At 42.2% G+C, this 14,860-nt stretch overlaps 1 protein-coding gene across 1 annotated transcript in view; it reads right to left on the bottom strand.

Annotated features, from left to right (window-relative positions):
* The window catches only part of LOC145353298 (glycerol kinase), a 95,881-nt gene that overhangs the window by 42,459 nt on the left and 38,562 nt on the right, over positions 1-14,860 (bottom strand). The window contains exons 7-10 of the mRNA XM_080203920.1: positions 12,678-12,787; positions 10,280-10,346; positions 5,240-5,275; positions 2,136-2,203 (exon numbers count right to left, since the gene is read on the bottom strand). Coding sequence (XP_080060046.1) covers positions 2,136-2,203; positions 5,240-5,275; positions 10,280-10,346; positions 12,678-12,787 — 281 coding nt within the window. The remainder of the gene's footprint in view (positions 1-2,135; positions 2,204-5,239; positions 5,276-10,279; positions 10,347-12,677; positions 12,788-14,860) is intronic.

Below are 14,860 nucleotides of genomic sequence, written 5' to 3'. Positions count from 1 at the left end.
TCTTTTTTTGTCTCTTTTTCTGTCAGTCAATCCAAATTTTCTTCCTTTTTCTGTCATTCAGTAGGTTTTTTTTTTAATTTGCAGCAAGACCTGAAGAACATTCAGGCTTGGGTTAAGAAGTGGCAAATAACATTTATGCCACACAAGTGCCTGGCAATGGCTATCTCCAACTGAAGAGAATCTAGTCATCTCTCTTTAGATGGCATTACCATTGCTGAAATCCCCAGAATCAATATTTTGGAGCTTACCACTGGCCAAAAACTGAACTGAACCAGCCAGATACATATTGTGTCCACAACAGCTGGTCATAAGCCAGAAATTCTGCAGGGGTAACTCACCTCCTGACTCCACAAAACCTGTCCATGATCTATAATGCCAGGAGTCTGGTGGAAAACTTTCCACTTGCTTGGATGGCATACCCCTAACAACATGCACGAAGTTCAATATCAGACAGGATAAAGCCTCCTTGATCCATTAACTTAAATATTGATTTCCTCCAACATCAATGCACATTGGCAAGCAGTGTGCCCCATATACAAGATACACTGCAGCAATTTGCCAAGTCGCCGTCGACAGCACCTTCCAATTCGGTGACTTCTACCACCTAGAAGGACAAGGACAGCAAATGCATGGGAACATAATCATCTACAAGTTGTCCTCCTGGCCATACACTAACCAGATTAGAACCATATTGCTGTTCCATCACTGTCATTGAATCAAAATCCTGAAAGTCTGTCCCTTATAACAACGAGGTCTGCAGTAATAGTCACCTCCTTCTGCAATTAGAGATGGACAATAAATGCTGGTTTAGCCATTGAAACCCACATCCCAATAAAATGAATTGAAAAAATTTTTCTATCATTCATGCTGTAGCCAAATGGGCCATCTAAAATGGCGTTTTGTAAAGCACTCTGGGACAATTGGGCAAGAAACTAAACCGACAGGCTGCAGTTTAAAGACAGAGACAAACAGGCTGCAACCCTGACGAGTGAATAAACAGGATATGGGTCACCTCCAGGATGAAAGGGACTTATTGTCACACTGGCTTATTTCATCTCCAGGATGAAAGAGACTTTCTGGTCACACTGTGTTGTGTAAAAGACATAAGGGCACCGTGAACCCTTATTTAGGAGGGAGGTATGTGACCTATGTGCCTCCAGCACCTACAGACATGGCCGTTAGGGACACACCCAGAGATCAGTGTGGCAGCACCTGATTGGACTCTTATTGATCAGGGGGATCAAGTCCTGATCAATTGAGTGGCAATGGCCAAAAAGGGGCGTGAAACCAAATGGGGTAGAAAGGGTGCTGCGCAACCAGGAATCTCTCTCTCTCTCTGACCCCACGAACGAGCTACAACAATGGTGAACATCACCAGCAAGCGAAGAGCCACCACACCCGAGAAGGAAGGAAGAAAGACCAGAGCCAGAATGCCAGACCAGCCCAATGGACCAGGCTACACAGACGACTACCAAGACCAGTGCACAGAAAAAGACCAATATCTGCTTGGGTACTTGCCAGTCACGCAAAGTCAAGGTCTTGTAATGGACTTGAATTCTAGTATTTTCTGTAAGATAACTTATTGTTGGTCGGGTGGGTGATTATTGATTGTGTGGGTTTAAATAAATATTGTTTGTACTAATAAGACGTCTACTCAAAGTTATTTGTCACCGTATAAGAGTTAAAACAGACTTTCCGGACGCAACGATGTCTTAATCCTAAATTCTCATTGGTTAAGGAGATACATTGATGGAACCAATGTTCACTGAGGCCCGCAATGCCTTTGCCAATATTAGCCTGCAATACCAGCAAGTCACACCATCAAAAAATCTGAGCTGAAGGATGCAGAAAACTTATAGCTAATGGCAATGTGAGCCACCCAACTGTAACAGGTTCTAGTCAAATACAAAGACACCTTTCCTGTAATTGTACATATTCTACCATTACTTAACAAAAGACAGCTGGAGCAAAGAATGCATCTTCTATTAAAAGCCATTCAAACATTATCCATCACTAGTGGACCTGTATTGAATTGCAAAAGAGTACAACTTACGTATTTTTTGATTGTCCCGGCTAAAAGCACATTTGTCCATCACTAGTGGACCTGTGTTGAATTGCAAAAGAGTACAACTTACGTATTTTTTGATTGTCCCGGCTGAAAGCACATTTGTCCAACCAAGGCAGCAGACTGGTCACCTAAACACTGGTAAAGGTAGCATACAAATGGTAACTGCAGTTATGTTCTCTGAGTAGTGTTGCTTCGCAAGTAGAAAATATTGTTTCAAGTGGTTAAATCAAATTGAGGGGCAAATTATGGCAGTAGTTCATAGACTTTTCTCAAGTTTGAAATTAAGCTACAACTTGATAGCAGTTCAGCCACCCCTGTGTTATTATAATTGGCTTTCTTCTGCAAGTTAGGTTCTCTAAATACATTTGTAAGTTTTGTCATTTGGGCATATACACATAGAGCAGAATTAATAGAACTACATAATGAAGAATGGGGCAACAGTAAGATACAGGAACATGGAAATTGAATAGGTCAATCAGCCATTCAAATTAATACTGCGATTCACCGAAATCATGGCTAATTTGTGACCTAAATTTATCTACATGTCTTTGCTTCATTATCCTTAACACTTCTGGTTAACAGACATCTATCAGCTTTGAATGTAGAATTAACAATTGACCATGCATCAAATACAGGTTTTTAGAATTCCAAGCTTCTACCTTCCTTTGAGTGAAAGGTCTGACTCTAATCTTTTAGGCTATGTCCACCAGTCATAGACTTGCCAACCAGAGTTTCCCTCGATCATTAATATCTGCAAAATGTCAAATCAAATCACCACCACTTAACCTTTTAGATGTCAGGGAATATAACAATTTTTTTTAAAAATTGCACCATATGATCCAGGCATAATTCTGGGTGAATCTACACTGTACTTCCTCTAAGACCAACATAGATATATATTCTCCTTAAGGTACACACACAGAACTGAACACATCACTCCAGGTGTGGTCTGACTAGGGCTTTGTATAGTTTCTATTATAGCACCTGCTGTTGGCAAATTACTTGAGTCTATAATTAAGAATAAAGTGACTGAACACCTTGAAAATTTTCACCTGATCAAAGCAACAACCTGGAATCCTCTTGGTGATGGACAAACAACTTGGAGTTGTAAAGAATAGATCATGCCTGACAAACAAGAAAGTTTTTTGAAGAGGTGACTGAAATACTAGACAGGGGAATGTCTATGATCTTATTTCTACAGGACTTCTAGATAACATTCAACAAAAACTCTCATAAGAGACAGCTAGCTCAAGTTAAAGCATTTGGAATTGTGAGCAAAGTATTGGCCTGAGTAGGAAACTGACTGAATAGCTGGAGATAGAGAGGAGAGATAACTGGCAGATACTCAAGTTGATAGGATGAGACTAGAGGTGACCTGAATGACTCTGATTGAAGCCCCAACTATTCATTATATTTATTAATGATTTAGATGATGGGATAGGCACCAGAAATGATAACGGCACACTCAGTCCTGTTGACTCGTGTCAAAAATTGGAAGAGCTGTCCCACAGATTAGTCAAGCAACAGTCTGACAAGTCATCCACACCAAATCATACTTTACAGCCAAAGTTTGAGACATGGCCTTCAGCACCACTGGCAGGACAAAGCCACCAGAGGTCCAGGCAGAAGGATATACAGTATAGTAGACAGTGTGTTATACAGGGAGTCCTCAACATTGACTCCAGGTCCCAAGAAATATCATGGCATCAGGTCAAACATGGGTGAGAAAATCTCCTGTTGATTTCCACCAACCACCCTTTCTTAGCTGATGACTCAGTACTCCTTAATGTTTAGCACCACTTGGGAGTAGAACTGAGGTTAGCAATAGCACAGAACGTACTCTGGGTGGGGGAATTCAATTTTATTTTATTCATTTACAGGATATGGATGGCACTAACTAGGTCAGCATTTATTATCCATCCCAAATTGCCCTTCAGAAGGTGGTGGTGAGCTGCCTCATTGAATCACTGCAGTTCCCATGGTGTAGATACACCTACTGTACTGTTAGGGAAGGAATTCCAGGATTTTGAGCCTACAACAGTGGAAGAAACAATGATACATTTCCAAGTCAGGATGGTGAATGACCACCATGTTGCATTAAGCATCAGTACAATGACCATCTCCAATAAAAGAGATTAAAACCACTTTCAGGTGACATCCAATGACATTACCACTGCTGAAACCTCATCACCAACATCGTGAAAGTTCCTATTGAACTGGACCAGCATGTAAACACTGTGGCTCCATGAGCAGATCAGGAATTCTGCAACAAATAACTCACCTCCTGACTTCCCACATGATTTGCACCATCTACAAATGTAAAAAGTGTAATGGAAATGCTCCACTTGCCTGGATGAGTGCAACTCCAACAGAATGCAAGAAGTTCAACAGCATCCAGGATAAAGCAGCCAGCCTGATCAGTACTCCATCCATTACGTTAAACATACACTCCCTCCAACATCAACATTCAGCTGCAGCAGTGATACCATATTCAAGATGTACCGCAGCATCTCACCAAGCCTCTTTTAACAGAAACTTCCAAATGATGACCATTGCTATCTTGAAGGGCATGGACCGCAGAGGCATGGGAAAATCACCACCTGGAAGCTCTCTGCCAAGTCGAATACCATCCTTACTTGGAACTATATCACCATTTCTTTGCTGTCACTGGATCAAAATCCAGGAACTCTTTTCTTAATTGTCCTCTGGCTGGAGCTGCACCAGATGAAAAAGGCAGCTCATCATTGCCTTTTCAAGGGCAATCAGGGTTGGGCAATAAAAGTTGGCCTCACCAACAATATCAACATCCCATGAAAAAATTAAAAAATACACTAAACTGTCAACATGGAAACAAAAAAAAAAGAGGATATTAGTAGACTAAGTGAACATGCCAAACTGTGGCAAATGGATTTTGGTGTCGACCAGTATGAGGCTATTCAAATTTGCCTTAAAACTATTAGAACATCGTACTTTCACAATGGCTGAAAGTTAGAAGCAGTGGAGCGACTTGAAGGCCTTGGTATGCAAATCATTAAAATATCAACAATAAAGAAAATAATTAAAAACTCAAGTGAAATGTTAGGCTTCACGCCTAGAATATTAGAAACCAAAACTGTAAATTGTGCTGCAGCTATACAGAAGAACATACATTCGTAAACAAAACATACTTACACCAGAAATTGGCACGTTAGCTAGTGTTCCACATTTCTATTAAAAATAGAAAAAAAATGTGTTGTTAGTGATAGCTGACATTTCAAATCATTTCTGTATTTAAAAAAAAGTCAGGAATTTGTATTTAAAACCAATTCTCTTGATCATTTTTCAATACCCTGTATTTTTTTAAACTCATTTGTAGAATGTGACATTGTTGGCTGGGCTAGTATTTATTGCTCATTCCCAATTCTCTTAAGAGTGGTGAGCTGCCTTCTTGAACTGCTGCAGTGTAGATACACCCACTGTGTTGTTAGAGAGGATGCCCCAGGATTTTGACCCAGCAACATTGAAAGAATAGCAATATATTTCTAAGCCAGGATGATGAGTGGCTTGGAGAGGAACTTCCAATAGTTGTTTTCCATGTGTCTGCTGTCCTTCTAGGGTGGGTGAAGTCCTGATTTTGGAATGGTGAGTTCCCACCGTGCATCTTGTAAATGGTATATAGTGCTGCTATTGTGCGCCGGTGGTAGATGTAATGAATGTTTTTGGTGAATGGAGTGCAAATCAAGCTGGCTGCTTTGTCGTGAATTATGTCAAGCTTCTTGAGTGTTTTTAGAGCTGCACTCATGCAGGCAAGGAGAGTAATCAATCACACTCTTAACATGAGCTTTGTATCCAGTGGACAGGCTTTAGGGAATCAGGAAATGAGTCAATTGCTGCAGCTTCTTAACCTCTGACCTGCTCTTGTAATGACAGTATTTATATGGCTGATCCAGTTCAGTTTCTAGTCATGGTAATCCCCAGAATGTTGACTTGATTTGATTTATTACTTTCACATGTATTAACATACAGCGAAAAATGTTGTTTCTTGCGCACTATATAGACAAAACATGCCATTCATTGAGAAGGAAATGATAGAGTGCCGAATGTAGTGTTACACTCATAGCTGGGGTGTAGAGAAAGATCAACTTAATGCAAGGTAAGTCCATTCAAAAGTCTGACAGCAGCAGGGAAGAAGCTGTTCTTGAGTTGGTTGGCACGTGACGACCTCAGACTTTTGTATCTTTTTCTCAATGGAAGAGGGTGGAAGAGAGAATATCCGGGGTGCACGGGATCCTTAATTATGCTGGCTGCTTTGCCGAGGCAGCGGGAAGTGTAGACAAAGTCAATGGATGGGAGGCTGGTTTGCATGATGGATTGGGCTACATTCATGACCTTTTCTAATTCCTTGAGGTCTTGGACAGAGCAGGAGCTATCCCAAGCTGTTTTGCAACCAGAAAGAATGCTTTCTATGGTGCACTTGTAAACGTTGGTGAGAGTTGTAGCTGACATGCCAAATTTCCTTAGTCTTCTGAGAAAGCAGAGGCATTGGTGGGCTTTCTTAACTATAGTGTCAACATGGGGGGACCAAGACAGGTTGTTGATGATCTGGACACCTAAAAACTTGAAGCTCTTGACCCTTTCTACTTCGTCCCCATTAATATAGACAGGAGCATGTTCTCCTTTATGCCTCCTGAAGTCAATGACAATCTCCTTTGTTTTGTTGACATTGAGGGAGAGATTATTGTTGCTGCACCAGTTCACCAGATTCTCTATCTCATTCCTGTACTCTGTTTCATCATTGTTTGAGATCAAACCCACTACAGTGGTGCCAGGAGCAAACTTGAAAATTGAATTGGAGGGGAATTTATCCACACAGTCATAGGTGTACAAGGAGTAGAGGAGGGGGCTGAGAATATAGCTTTGTGGGGCACCAGTGTTGAGGATGATTGTGGAGGAGGTGTTGTTGCCTTATTGATTGTGGACTCTGAGTTAGGAAGTTCAGAGTCCAGTCGCAGAGGAAGGTGCTGAGGCCCAGGCCATGGAGTTTGGAGATGAGTTTCATGGGAATAATAGTGCTGAAGGCTGAACTGTAGTCAATAAATAGGAGTCTGACACAGGGGTCCTTGTTATCTTAGGTGTCCCAGGGTTGAGTGCAGGGCCAAGGAAATGGTGTCGGCTGTGAACCTGTTGCGGTGGTGGGCAAACTGTAGGGGATCCAGGGAGTCTGGGAGGCTGGAATTGATCTGTGCCATGTCTAACCTTTCGAAGCACTTCATAATGATGGATGTCAGAACCACCAGCGATAATCATTAAGACAAACTGCTTGCTTTTTCTTAGATACCAGAATGATGATCATCTTCTTGAAGTTAATAGAGACGTTAGATTGTAAAGAGAGCTTGAAGATGTCTGTGAATACCTCCGCCAGCTGATCTGCGCAGGATCTGAGTGCACGTCCAGGCTGTGGGGGATTATGCAATTGGAATGCCTTTAAATGTCAAGGGATAATGGTTAGATTCTCCCTGTTTGGAGAGGGAGCTTTTCATTGCTTGGCATTTGTGTGGCGCGAATGTTAACTGTCAACCAGGCCTGGATACTGTCCAGGTCTTGCTATATTTTAATATACATACATCATCTCTATGTTATAATTATAAAGTATGAGAGCCCTCTCGTAATTTTCCTTCTGATTCTTTTCTTTATAATTATGCTGAAAAATGTAGATTCTACTCTCAGACATTTGTGGTTCTATTTGGTGAATTCAGTGTCAAAATATATTACTGATTGTCCTGAGTTATAAGATTAGATCGGTTGTATTTCTAACAAACAGCTAAACTATAAAATTTCATTAACTAGTAATAATTCTCACCATAAATTACACGTTATTTTTCAAACAGACGTATTAAACCAAATAGATAAAAGCCTTGATTTTAACCTTAGCACCTGACAAGAAGTTGTGCCAAATCATGGATTTCCCAATTACCAATTAAATGCATTAAGTCATGTATTTTCACCGTCACATTGGATCATTAGTGAGCACTCTGTTGGGATGCTGAAGCTGAGGTTTAGGTCTCTCCACAGGGCTGGGAGCTCCATTCATACATCCAATCTCTCCTGTATCATCCTGCTGTGATGCATGCCAAATAGCCTCATGGAAATCTCTTAATTTGTCGGAGACCAGCAACCGTGGCAATCCAGATTAGATGAGGAACACCAGGGGAAGTGAGCACTCAGCAGGAAATCCATTTCACTGTCTTGGTACTTCCCAAAGCACTTCACAAACCAATTAAGGTACTTTGAAGTGTTATCATGCTTGTAATGTAGAAAATGTCAGCACCTTATTTGTCTACATCAACTCTGTTTTTGAGTTGTTGGTGGGAGGACTCGGTAGGACACCAGAATACTACCACGTGATACAAAGTGGAGGGACGCTGGAAATCTAATATAAAATCTAACAGTGCAGGAAAAACTCAACAGGTCAGGTAGCAGAAATAAAGTTAACATTTCAGATTGATGGCCTTTCATCAGAACACAGCTATGGAAACTTTTACATCCATTTGGGGGGATATATAGAGCCTTAGTTTAACATTTCATGCAAAAAGCAGCTCCTTTGACAGTGCAGCAAATCCTCAATACCACCAATCCTGATTTTGTGCCCAAGTATTTGAGGTGGAAATTAAATATACAACATTCTGAGAGAGAGAAAGAGACAGAGTGATAAGGAAAAGATGGAAAAGGAAAAAAAATGAGTTCATGGACTCTCATCATCTACAAAGTACAATTCAGGAGTATAATAGATGAGTGCAACTTCAACAATATCCAGGACAGAGCAGCCTACCTTATTGATATTCATTCCACAAACATTCAATCTTTCCACCAGTGATGGACATTAGCAGCTATGATCACCATTCACAAGATACACTATAGGAACTCATCAAGTTTCTTGAGCATGCGGGAGAGGGAGCGAGAGCCAGGGCGCGCGGGGGGGGGGGGGGGGGGGGGGAGGGCGGGAGGGACAGGGAGCGCGCGCGGGGGTGGAGGGAGGGAGGGAGCGGGCGTGCGCCGGGGGTGGGGGGGAGGGAGCGAGCGAGCACGGGGGTGGGGGGGAGGGAGGGAGCGAGCGCGCGCGGGGGGGGGGGGGAGGGAGGGAGGGAGCGAGCACGCAGGCGTGGGGAGGGAGCGAGAGAGTGCGCGTGCATGTGGGAAAAAGAGCGGGAGAGCAAGAGCGCGCGCGCGCGCAAGGGGGACAGCGCGCGCGAGAGCAAGGAGCGGGAGAGAGAGAGGGTGGGCGCACGCGCAGAAGAGAGGGAGAGAGACAGAGAGTGCGTGCGCGCGGAAGAGGGGGGGAGACAGAGAGAGCGTGCGCGCACAAGGGGGGGAGACAGAGAGAGCGTGCGCGCGCAAGAGGGGGGAGACAGAGAGAGCGTGCGCACGCGCGAGGGGGAGACAGAGAGAGCGTGCGCGCGCAAGAGGGGGGAGACAGAGAGAGCTTGCATGTGCAAGGGAGACAGAGAAAGCGTGTGCGCGAGGGCGAGCATGGGAATCTGTCAGGGACAAAAGACGCACAGTGGAGTTCAACTCCTCAGCCTGTGGGAAAATGCAGATTGTGGGTATTGTGTTAAAATCTCCATGAAAGAAAGACAAAAAAAAGGAAAGAAGGGAAATATTCAAATTGTTCCATGATTGCCAAGTTAATTCTGGCTGACCAGATTTTCCTACTCTTTGGAAATCTAGTAAGAGAGGACTGCTGGTTCCAGGAGCTAAGTATCTTTCCACTTAGCTGATGGATCCAGCAAACCTGTCTCACCAACTCCCCAACAATTAATCACCCACCCTCTATGAAACCTCCAAACTCATGCCCCAGACCTCCAATCTCATACTCATTCCATGTTGATCTCCTGAGCCTCCGTTGCCCAACCCTCATTGGTCTCCACAACTCCCTCTCACCCCTCCAGTCACCTTCTCTTGATTCCCTAGCTGTGAACTGATGGCAAAGACCTTTCAACAGTCAGTCAATCATTTCATCTGTTTGAATGGATATATGATGTGGAGATGCCAGAGTTGGACAGGGATAAGGACAGTAAAAAGTTTCACAACACCAGGTTAAAGTCCAATAGGTTTATTTGGCAGCACTAGCTTTCAGAGTCTCAAGTTCCTCCATCAGGTCAGTGCACAATGAATCAGGGGTTTATGTTACCATCAATAACACTACTAATGTACAAATAACTTGAATTGGCTTACCATTAATCCATAAATTTCTGATGAGCTTCTCACTTCTGGGAGAATATTCATTGGAACGTCAAAGAATCTAGAATAGCAAATAAAGCAATTATAAACCAGCAAACGCAAAGACCCATTTAATTATCTGATGCTTGGAATACAACATAGGAGCACACTAAGAAGTTTCCAAATGCTGACCTTTAAGGGTAATACAAATCCTCTGTGGATATCTCTACTCACTCTTTAAAACATAATGTTCAAAAATACACTACTGAAGTAGCAATATCCATAAATCTTTATGAATTTCTGAACTTACAAAGAATCAATCGAAAAATTGGTCCTATAGAACAATGGTCATTATACTACAGCATTTTGAGAAGTAGTGTAGGACCACAAACATTTTGAAGGTTTTTTTTGCAGCACAAAAAATTTCAACTGGAACTGTGCAATTAAATCACTTATCAACATGATATCATTCCTTGTTACACTCAAGTGATTATCAGGGACCAATAAGCAATGTTTGCCAAATAATGACTAAATCAGTTACATTCTTCCCATGGATCAATTACAGTACAAAAGTAATATTCAAGAAATGAATTAAACACTTGCAAATAGAACATTATCACATTCCTCAGAAAACCCCTAAGGCATCAGGCACAGCAAATTACTTTCAAAGAAACAAAATAAGTTGGAAATCCAAATCGACGCACACAGAAGAAAGTGAAAAGGATATTTGAAAAAGCTGCCCATTAAGAGCTAGAAATCTCTGTGGTGTGGATTTCCCATTTTACAGCAGAAGTTTGAATCTAGTATCAAGTCTTGGGGATCTTCAGACATCTAGCAATAGCAACACCAACAAAAAGTGTAAGCAACCAATTGCATTCAAGTATTATCAGACAGCACTGACAGCAAACCAGCAAATTAAATGCACTGAGCTTCACAGAGTGAAATAAACGTTTGGGAGGTTCCAGTTAGTTTAAGGTGGAGACTTAAGTATTATAAACAAACTGCAGTTGAATACACTTTATCCAAACATCTGAAAAAACAAATACATCCAAAAAACCTAGCTTTTTTTGAATGGACCCTAACGTGAGCCAACATGAGCCTGACCAACCTTTCTTGCGGCAAGTCAGTGACCCAAACCAATACAACTATCACCCACTGGACTCGACCTTTAGCAGAAGTCTAGATGTTTCTATGCACTAGTTACAGTCACTCACTCTCACCTTGCCTTGTGATTTTTGTGATGGTTTAGTGCTTTTGTGCCGGTTTAGTGCTTTTGTGCCATGTTCATCAGTCCAGCCAAGAAATGTTTGATTACATCAGCTGCTGTAAATGGCACCATCTCATAAGGCAACAGTTTGCATCATAGCGAATCAACTTAGTTTTAAGCATCTCCTGCTGTGGCTCAGACACTTTGTTGAGACCGATGAAGGCAATACGTACTGTCTCCTTTGTTTGTGGCATTTCTCTTTACGTTGAATGCAGAAGATCATGTCAACTGTAGATCTTCCAGTTCTGAAACTGCACTGGGATTCAAGGTAAACGTGTTCAGCCATGATCTGAAGTCTGACAAACTCTGACAACATGGGCAAATAGTTTCTTCACAATGCTCATCAGGGAGATGTCCTGACAGTTATTACAATGACTGTAGTCACCCTTGCTCTTGAAGAAGGACAATATTTGCATCACACATATCCTTGGGCAGTCCTCCCTCTGTTCAGCAGAGGCAGAGAGGTTCATGCAGCTGCTGCAGGAGGAATGGCAGCATAATATGAGCAACCTGAAGCTTTTTCCATGACAAGCATGTCAATAGATTTGATAATCTCTTCCATCTCTTCAATCTCCAGCCATGACAGGTAAGCTGTCTGTGTTTAGAGCTTCCTCAGTGACAATATTCTCTCAAGAGCACAACTCAAGATCATTCCACCCATCTATTGTAGCCAGTGATGATCTCCTCTACCTTTGTTTTCAATGGGGCAGTTTTCATTGCTGGTGGATCTGTTGCCTTTTTGCTCTCTTTATACATGCCTCTAGCATTCCCTATGTCAAAGGACATGTGGATATTCTGACTAAGTTGTAACCATATCCATTGGCACACTGCCTAGCACTTTTGGCCTTCACTTCAAGTGGTCCTTAGTGCATTTCAAGGAGCTCTTAGTGTATTCAGAGTCTTCAGTAGCACAGCCTGCTACTGCTGTCAGCAAGAACTGAGTATCTGATGCTCAGCCAAAACCCTATTCACTGCATCAGGACCAGAGAATCCCAGCTGTGGACGAGGTCAGAGAATTCTGGACATCAACTTTAAAAGTACCGAGTATATACAAAACCAAAATGCCTGGTTAGTTTTTTCTGTACTCTAATCATGATGGTGATAACTCCTTGAAATAATGGTAATGTTTCACGAGATATGACTTACTGACAGAGATCAGGATCCCAGTTCAATGTGTGAATGTTGAACAGCATAGTTCTGCTAGCATTCGTCACATCTGTACAGTGAACACCATTCTCCTGTGCACCTGTTAAACACTAAAGCCACAGAGAGCACCTTTCATTATCGAAGCAGATGAAAGAACAAATATTTACACTTTATTGCAAGCCAAATGATAGTCATCAGAGTGAACAGTCCAACATTTTGTAACAGAACTTTTCACAACACATACTTTGATAGAACCATTTACCTATGTCTTCTCTCTAAAAACAAAGTTCCAAAAGGACACTTTTGTCTGGTGGTTTTTGTACTGTTACACGCTTCAAGATTAAAAATTTGAATAAAATTTATTCAGGGAGCAGGGATTTATTTGGAGCATTTATTACTCCATTTATAGTAAGAAGTCTCACAACACCAGGTTGAAGTCCAACAGGTTTATTTGGCAGCATGAACTTTCAGAGTGCTGCCCCTTCATCAAGTGAGTGGAGAGTTTGGTTCACAAAAAGGCATATATGGACACAGACTCAATTACAACATAATGGTTGGAATGCAAGTTTTAGCAGGGCAGATGCGTGGGATGGCCTTGACGAGAGGTTAATCTTTATGTCATCAAGGTCATCACATCCTCACAACTTGCCTTCAAACAACCACGCAAACAGACCATTGTTCGTAGCAAACTACGCAGCCTTCAGGAGAACAGTGACCATGACACTACACAACCCTGCCACAGCAACCTCTGAAAGATGTGCCAGATCACTAACAAGGATGTCATCATCTCACGTGAGAACACCATCCACCAGCTACACGGTATGTACGCTTGCGACTCAGCCAACATTGCCTATCTGAAACGCTGCAGGAAATGATGTCCTGAGGCATGGGACATCGGCAAGACCATGCAGATGCTACGACAATGGATGAATGAACACCACTTGATAATGTTGCGGGGGAACACTTCAGCAGTCAAGGGCATTCAGCCTCTGATCTTCTGGTAAGCATTCTCCAAGGCGGCCTTCCAATAACACGACAACACAGAATCATCAAGCAGAACCGAGTCCAAGTTCTGCATTCACGAAACTGGCCTCAACCAGGATCTTGGGTTCATATCACACTACCTGTAACCCCCACCACTTGCCTGGGCTTGCAAAATCTTACTTATTGCCCTGGCTTGAGATAACTCACAGCTCTTTAACCTGTGCTTAACCCTCACTCCATTTGCATTGTCTGCACTTGTAAAGATTTGATTACCTGTTAAGACTCGCATTTCAACCATCATCTTGTAATCGAGTTATGTCTATGTATGCCCTGTTTGTGAACCAAACTCTTCGCTTACCTGAAGGAGCAGCGCTCCGAAAGTTCTTGCTACCAAATAAACCTGTTGGACTTTTAACCTGGTATTGTCAGGCTTCTTATTGTGCCTACCCCAGTTCAACGGCAGCACCTCCACAATAAACTGCATTTCAAATGTCAAAATAAATATTTTGACCAAGATGGTGTTACACTATATAGTACAGGCAGTGGCACAATGCCATTGTCACTGGACTAGTAATTCAGAGATCCAGAGTAGTGCTCTGGGGACCCAGGTTTGAATCCCACTATGGCAGATGGCAAAATTTAAATTCATTAAAAATCTGGAATTCAATAAAAGTCTAATGATGACCATGAAACCATTGTACATTGTGGTAAAAACCCATCTGGTTCACTAATGCCCTTTGGGGAAGAAAATCTGCCACCCTTACCTGGTTTGGGCTACATGTGACTCCAGATCCACAAACATGTAATGAACTGGCCTACCAGACAACTCAGTACAAGGGCAATTAGAGATGGGCAATAAATGCTGGCCCCGCGACACCCAAATCCCATGAATGAATATGAAAAAAAATGGAGAATTCTCATAGCAGTTTAGAGCACCATGAAGTGACAGAACTTGACATTAGAAATAAAAGGAGTAGGCCTGATGGCCCCAATGAACCTATTCCATCATTCAACAGATCTGGGCTGAATTTCTACATCAACTCCACTTTCCTGCTCTGAATTCTCTTAGTGCCTAAAGTCTATCAACCTCAGTCTTGAACATATTCATTAACAGAGCATTGTCTTGGGTATAGAATTCCACGATCCACAACATTCTGAGTGAAGAAATTTCTCTTCTTATCAGTCTTCAATGACTATGA

The sequence above is a fragment of the Carcharhinus amblyrhynchos genome, chromosome 15 (genome assembly GCF_965287045.1).
Source record: "Carcharhinus amblyrhynchos chromosome 15, sCarAmb.v2.hapA, whole genome shotgun sequence".
NCBI classification, from domain to species: domain Eukaryota; kingdom Metazoa; phylum Chordata; class Chondrichthyes; order Carcharhiniformes; family Carcharhinidae; genus Carcharhinus; species Carcharhinus amblyrhynchos.
This window is presented reverse-complemented; position numbering and strand designations above follow the sequence as displayed.